At 41.0% G+C, this 7,100-nt stretch overlaps 1 protein-coding gene across 1 annotated transcript; it reads right to left on the bottom strand.

Moving 5' to 3' along the window:
- Positions 1-5,188: 5,188 nt before the first annotated feature.
- Positions 5,189-6,263, bottom strand: LOC102402697 (interferon beta-2). The gene has a single exon (XM_006059090.4). It carries the CDS (start codon positions 6,112-6,114, stop codon positions 5,554-5,556), a length of 561 nt encoding a protein of 186 aa, XP_006059152.4. The 5' UTR covers positions 6,115-6,263; the 3' UTR covers positions 5,189-5,553.
- Positions 6,264-7,100: the final 837 nt, after the last annotated feature.

Genomic DNA, 7,100 nt, shown 5'->3' with positions numbered 1-7,100 from the left:
GACGAGCCTGGCAGGCTACAGTCCATAGGGTCACAAAGGAGCCGGATATGACTTAGTGATGAAACACACATCACAAGGGCCTATTGATTTAATCTTATCTTGGAATCGTATTAAGAGATATTAGGCCATCAAACAATGTATACTGATTCTGAAAAAGGGACACGAGATACTGTGGCTTCATTTTATATTTCTTCCTTCTTATCTGTTTTTAAGAACTTTAATGAAGCATAGTTGATATCCAATAAACTGCATATTTAAAGAGAACATTTGGTTTTGACGCACATGTATACTCCTGAAATCCTGAACACCAACACAGAGAACATATTCACATCCTTCCACAAGTTCCCTCATGTCTGTTCATAATTCCTACCTCCATCTGGTTCCATGGTCCCCCCACACCCATCCTCAGATAACCACTGATCTGCTTTTTGTCATTATAGCTTTCCTTTCTAGAACTTAGTATGAATGGGACAATACAGAATGTATTCTTTGTCTGTCTTATACTCAGCATAATTTTGAGATTTATCCATGCTATTGTGTGTATCAAAGATACATCCCTTTTTATTGCTGAGTATTATCTGGATATACTACAGTAATTTCTTTAATCATTCATTTGTGACAGGCATTTGAGTTGTTTCTAATTTGGGGATATTAGAAGTGAAGTTCCTACAAACATTCATATACAAGTGTATGCATAGAAAGATGCTTTCCTTTCTCTTTGGTAAATAACTGAGTGGAATGGCTGGGTCATATAGTAGGTGTATATTTACCTTTTTAAGAAACTATAGAATAGTTTTCCAAAGTGATTCTGCCATGTTTTACTTCTACCAGCAGTGTGATGAGAGTTCCAGTTCTTCTATATCCTTGCCAATGATTGATAAAGTCAGTCTTTAACTTTAGCCTTCTGATAAGTGTGCAGTGGTGTCTCATTGTGGCTTTAATTTGCATTTCCTTAATGACTAATGATGTTGATCGTTCATCTTTTTCTGTCCTATTAGCCAACTTATTGGGTTGACCCAAAAGTTCATTCGGGTCTTTCCATAAGATGTTATAGAAAAACCCAAACAAACGTTTTGGCCAACCCAGTATCTTCTTTGGTGACATGTATTCAAGTCTTTATCCATCCTTTATTGGGTTGTTTTACTGTTTCTGAAATTTGAGAGTTCTTTATCCATTGAAAAATCCTTTGCCATGTATGTGTCTTAAAAATATGTCCCCCAGTCTGTCATAGATCTTTTCATTTCCTTAAGAAGGAAGGAAACTTTTGAAGGGAGCTCCATTTTTCCTTATTCCCAGGCTAATAATGAAGTTTGAGTTTCCTAAGAACATGCTACACAGGGAATTATAAACCAAAGCAGAAATTTTGAAACAGAATGCCAACTGAAGCCAAATTTACTAATAATTGTTTGATGGTAACAAGTTTCTGGAGTATTATCCATCAAGTCAATTAACAAGGTAAGTGATTAACTTGGTCCTGCTAAATTAAGAGAGTATATTTCTGTGCTGGCAATTCTAATCCACTGTCAAAGTTTAATTATTTTAAACTAACTAGTCTAAGAGATTTTAGACAATTAAACTGAGGTTCATAAAGCAACGATCTATGTTAAGAAAAACGGATAAATTCATAAACTGTTACTTTTTCAAGCTCAATAAGCATCAGTGCAACAGATTTAGAGAAAATGTTTGCAATTAGCAAGACCTGATTCTGGGTGCCCTTCACCTTCCAGCTGCACTACCAGCTTCTGGCTCTCTGTGTATGTCTCAGACCAGTCAAACCAGAAGTCCGTATCAGTGAGGGCCTTGCCTATGGCTGGACAGACCTCAAGTGTGTCACTTATAGAACTGCACCAGGATGGCTAGTGGAAATTCCGCAGGAAGGGTGGTGGCTACGGTCGGTCCTCATGTAATCAAATGGGTTCCTGTGTAATCAAAAACCATTTCACACTCATTATCTGATCTAAACCACCCACACACATAGCATGAAGCAGGCTTTCATGTTTCCTTGTACTTATTTGCTATTCATTTATCTCTTTGGTGTAGCATTCATTCAAATATATCACCCATTTTTATTGGGTTATTTTCTCATTGTTGAGTTGTGAGAGTATTTTAAATATATTTTGGATACAAGTCCTTCATCAGATATGTGATTTGTAAATAGTGTCTCCCAGGTTGTGGCATGCTCTTTTCATTTTCTTAAGAGCACTTTATGAACAAGTCCCTGCATCAGATACATCTGGGACCTAAAAGTGCCTGCTGCTCCTGCTGCTAAGTCGCTTCAGTCGTGTCCGACTCTGTGCGACCCCACAGACGGCAGCCCACCAGGCTCCCCCATCCCTGGGATTCTCCAGGCAAGGACGCTGGAGTGGCACCCAAAATTCCTAAACACCAGCTTTGTTAAGTGCAAAAACTACCATACAAATGTACACTGATATTACGCCCGTATCTACGTGTCCATTTGGTTAGGCAATATTTAAGTACTTACGTTAACTGAGATGTTTGCCAGGGCCTCCTAACTGCTTGACCCCTTAATCCATGTCTTCTGCATGATTTCCTTGGGAGGTAGAGGAGTGGGAGTGGGAAGCAGCTCGGCCTTCTGTCCCCACTGATTTGGTTCATGTACAGACGTCTAGACACCCTCTGCTTGCTTGCCATAAGATTTCACCCCTGAACATGTGAGGCCTTTGTGTGGGCAGACTTCTCCACTGAGGTTCTGAACAAGATGGAGGAGATGATTTCATCACATCAACGCACATGATTTCAGGTTGCCTGTGAAGCAACTTTATTTGCCCTCGCTAGAAATTTTTCACTGCTGGCTTATTCCAGTGCGCATCACAGCTCTAAGTGTTTCTCTCTCTTTCCTCCTCAAAAACAGATTCTTTCCTCCTCAAAAACAGATGCCCCAAAACATGCAATGTGTTGCAATATCTTTTGTGTTGCCATAGGCACCACTTTGTTTCGCAAGAGGCCTATTTCGTATTTTTTCCCAAGAACCAGCACTTTCCTAGTGAGGTTTTCTGGTACCAGCTAAAATAATTACTTCCCTCCTAATAGGTAGCGGTCTATGAAGACATGCTGCCTTATATGTGGCATAGCTGTTTAGCATAGGCAAATACAACTGCAGTTTGGGGTTAGCCTCCCTCATTCTTATTAGAATTAATATTAATTTATCATTTATCCTCTACGATGATAAAGATATTGTTAAAAAAAACTTCTTTTGGCTGCACTGGGTCTTTGTTGCTCCACACGGTCTCTTCATTGTGGGGAGAGGACTTCTCTCCTTGCTGCGCACAGGCTGTAGAGCTCATGGGCTCAGTACTTGCAGCACACAGGCTTAGCTGTCCCACAACATGCTGGATCTTAGTTTCCCAACTCAAGATAGAAAGTGTCCCCTGTACTGGAAGGCAGATTCTTTTTTTTTTTTTTTACTTTTTATTTTGTATTGGGGTATAGCCAATTAAGAATGTTGTGATAATTTCTGTATACAGCAAAGGGGCTCAGCCATACATATATATGCATCCACTTCCCCCAAACTCCCCTCCCATCCAGACCACCACATAACATTGAGCAGAGTTCACTGTGCTATACAGTAGGTTGGAAGGTAGACTGTTAACCAATGGAGCACCAGGGAAGTCTCATGGACATACTCTCGATATTCTGGATGGACCAGCATGCTCAGCTGTGGCACAGTTAATTCTGCAGAAGAAGCCTCTCCTCTATCGGCTGGTCCCCTGCACACACCCAGAGCAGACCTTTCCAAGGCTGCCCAAGCCTCTGGCTGTCTCAGTCGATTTAGCCGTTCGGCCCAGGAGAACTTTGGCATTCTCTTGACTGCTCTAGACAGCCCTATCACGCGGCATTTCGAGGTCCGGACTTGTTTTTAACTCCTAGGAGAAAGGAAACATGGGTGCAGAAGGGCTTTTGGCAGAGCTGAGCTGTGGAGTCCAGACTGGGAGGAGCTGGAGGGGGAGGGAAAGTTTATGGACCCCAACAACAGACGCGCTTCTTGGTCCCACAGCTGGTGTCTTACCCAACTTACGTCAGAAGGGGGAGCTCCGAGTTCATTGTCTGCACAGTAACTTGCCTAACATTTCTTTTCTTTTTTTTTTTTTATAGTTGGCTATTTTATTTTATTTTTTTTAATTTTACTTGTAAACTTTACATAATTGTATTAGTTTTGCCAAATATCAAAATGAATCCGCCACAGGTATACATGTGTTCCCCATCCTGAACCCTTTTCAAAGCTGAATCCCTTAAAGGCAAGGCAGACTCCTAGGCATTTACTCCAGGAGAAAATGCTCAGCACAATGCATGGATGGAGGCCGCTAATGACAGGAACAGTCACCAATTCAGGTTCTCAAAGGGTTCAGTACAAAGACAGTGTCCCAGCCATGCTGGCCAGGCGCCCCAGGAGCTCCTAGGGAAACTGTATTTTCCCAGGGTAAGCCCTAGGATAAGTGAGTGCCCCCTCTACCCTCCTGAACTTCCCTTTCTTCCCTGCTTTCTGGTTTTTCCTTTGGCCTGAAACCACTACATCTGTTACACCTGTCTTGGATTTGGCTTTAGAGAGTATGTGGTTTCAGAGATGCAGAGCAGCAGGAAAAGCAGATAGGATAGTCCTGTATGAACAAGGAAGGGAGAACGAGGAGCAGACTCGCTTTTCTGGGGGGAAAAAATGAGGAAAAAAAAACTAGTTAGATGGCGGGGGTATCAAGCAGAGTCTTTTTTTCCTCCTGGCCTCTATGCCCCGGAAGCAGACAGAGACCCCAGCTCTCCTAAGACAACCATACAGTTTGGCTGTTTCATGAAGAGTGCAATAAAGAGACTGCTACTTAACAGTTTCACGGAAGTGCCAGGGAACTTCTCACCCTTGGGCATGGCTGGGGGGTGGGGAGCGACATAAATATTTTAAAATCCTATGGATGGGGGATGTGGAAAGGAAAGCAGGACATCCCACAGAGAATAGGGATGAATTAAGGGCAAACACAAGAGTTGAAATATTCCTCCAGTTACCCTGACAGCCAGGCAAATTCTACATTGAGGGCCAAAGAACCTGGGGCAGAGTGCAGAAAGTAGGCGCCCCTGCTTCTAAGGCCACAGTCATCTGCTTGTGTCTACATTTTAATTCTGTAGAGGCTCAGGCCACAATTCTCCTCCTAAAATCACTTCCCTTACCATCTTTTACCTTGTATATTCCACATAACTTCCTTTCATTTTAAATTCATTGAGGGCAGGGGCCAGAAACTCTACAACTCGGCAGGCTCATTCTATAAAGAATGTCTCCTACGTGCTCTGCAATTTTAGTAATGTGTTGTCACATAAATCAAGTTGACATTAAAACTGCCACGTTGACTTTTGTTTCATAAATAATTTATTTCCCATAAAAAAGTTTAAATAAATAAATAAAGCATAAATCAATTTAAAAACAGCTTAGTCTTTAACTGTCCATTGAAATCCAGTGCATTGCATTGTCAGTTACTTTAAGAGCCTCTGCTGGCTGAAGAGTCTCACCTCCAAGTCACATTGTCCATACCCAGAGCTACAGGTGGGAGATGTTCAGTCACGGAGGTAACCTGTTAGTCTCATCAGGAAAGAAAAATTCTTGAGTATTTGCACTCTCACGACTGTCCAGGCACACCTGTTGTACTCCTTGGACTTCAGGTACTGCACGAGGTTGAAGTAATATTTCCTCAGGTGAAGAACGGTTGTGTCTCCCATAGTGGAGTTTTGCTTCTGCATTATTTCCTTCTGGATTGGCTCCAGACGATTCATCTGCCCATAGAGTTCCTCAAGGAGGTCCTCAATGATGGTCTCAGACCAGCCAGTGCTGGAGAAGTCTCTGGTGAGAATGCCAAAGATCTGCTGGAGCATCTCATACATGACCAATATGGCATCTTCCTTCCGGAACTGCTGTGCTTGCTTCATCTCCTCAGGCATCTGGAAGTCCATCCTGAACTCGAGGCAATGTTGAGGAGTTGAAGGTAACTGCCCCAGGAGTTTCTGACACACCAAAAGGTTCCGCCTTTGTTGGAATCGAAGCAAGCTGTAGCTCCTGGAAAGAGCTGTGGTGGAGAAACACAGCAGGAGAACCATCGGGAGGAGGCACCGGTAGGTCATGATGAAAACAGGCACAGGGCTACCTGTTCTGCTAGTAGATGCTGAAGCTGAGTCTTCGAGGGTTTGCAGAGTGAATGTCCTTCGTCCTTGAGTGTGGGCTACTTATACAGGATGGCCCTCCATTCTTTCTATTTGAGAGGAATTTCCCACTTTCAGTTCTCCCTTTCAGTTTTCCTGTGTCATTTAAATTATTAATTGCCTCTAAACTCTTTTTCTTTAAGCTCCCTGCTATTTTAAGTTATATATACCACATGGAAAAAAGATATAGAAACTGAGAATTTCTAATATTTTTTAAAGTTTCAATGAATTGCTAAATGTTAAAGAAAAATATAAGCCAAATCTTTTGAACTAGATTATTATAGGATTCTTTTATTTGGAAAAGATTTTTCTTTTTCTTTTTCTCTTTTCATATTATGAGATTTGGGGAGAGAGGGCCTTGTTTGTAAGAGAGTTTTCTTTTTCATAAGAATTAGGTTTAATTCTCAATTCTGCTATTACCAAACAATAATACTTGCAGTTTATGATTTTAAAAGAGACACCTATTTTTTCTATCTGTAAGAGAATAATGTTAAACTAAGTTGATGAACAATAAATACATGATATATGTATGATTTAAATTAAATACATGCAGTTTATGATTTAAAAAAAAGACATCTACTTTTTTCTATCTAAAATAGAGTGATGTTCCTATAGGGGTGGGATGGGGTGGGAGTGGGGAGGGAGGTTCCAGAGAAAGGGCATTATATGTATACCTATGGCTGATTCATGTCAATATATGGCAGAAACCAACACAATATTGTAAAGCAATTATCATTCAATTAAAAATAAATATATGTAAATAAAAAGAAAAAACAATGCATATAAAAAACAAAATAGGATGATATTAAACTAAGATGATCTGAATTTTTTGGAGGCCTTAGCTACAAGCAGCAAGACATTACATAACTTTATCCACCTTGTTGTTGTTTTGCAGTCACTAAGTCGGG

This window comes from Bubalus bubalis, chromosome 3 (genome assembly GCF_019923935.1).
Source record: "Bubalus bubalis isolate 160015118507 breed Murrah chromosome 3, NDDB_SH_1, whole genome shotgun sequence".
Classification (NCBI taxonomy): domain Eukaryota; kingdom Metazoa; phylum Chordata; class Mammalia; order Artiodactyla; family Bovidae; genus Bubalus; species Bubalus bubalis.
This window is presented reverse-complemented; position numbering and strand designations above follow the sequence as displayed.

What these genes read in the sequence shown, in the direction of transcription:
- LOC102402697 (XM_006059090.4), bottom strand. Translation starts at nt 6,114, where the DNA reads ATGACCTACCGGTGCCTCCTCCCGATGGTTCTCCTGCTGTGTTTCTCC.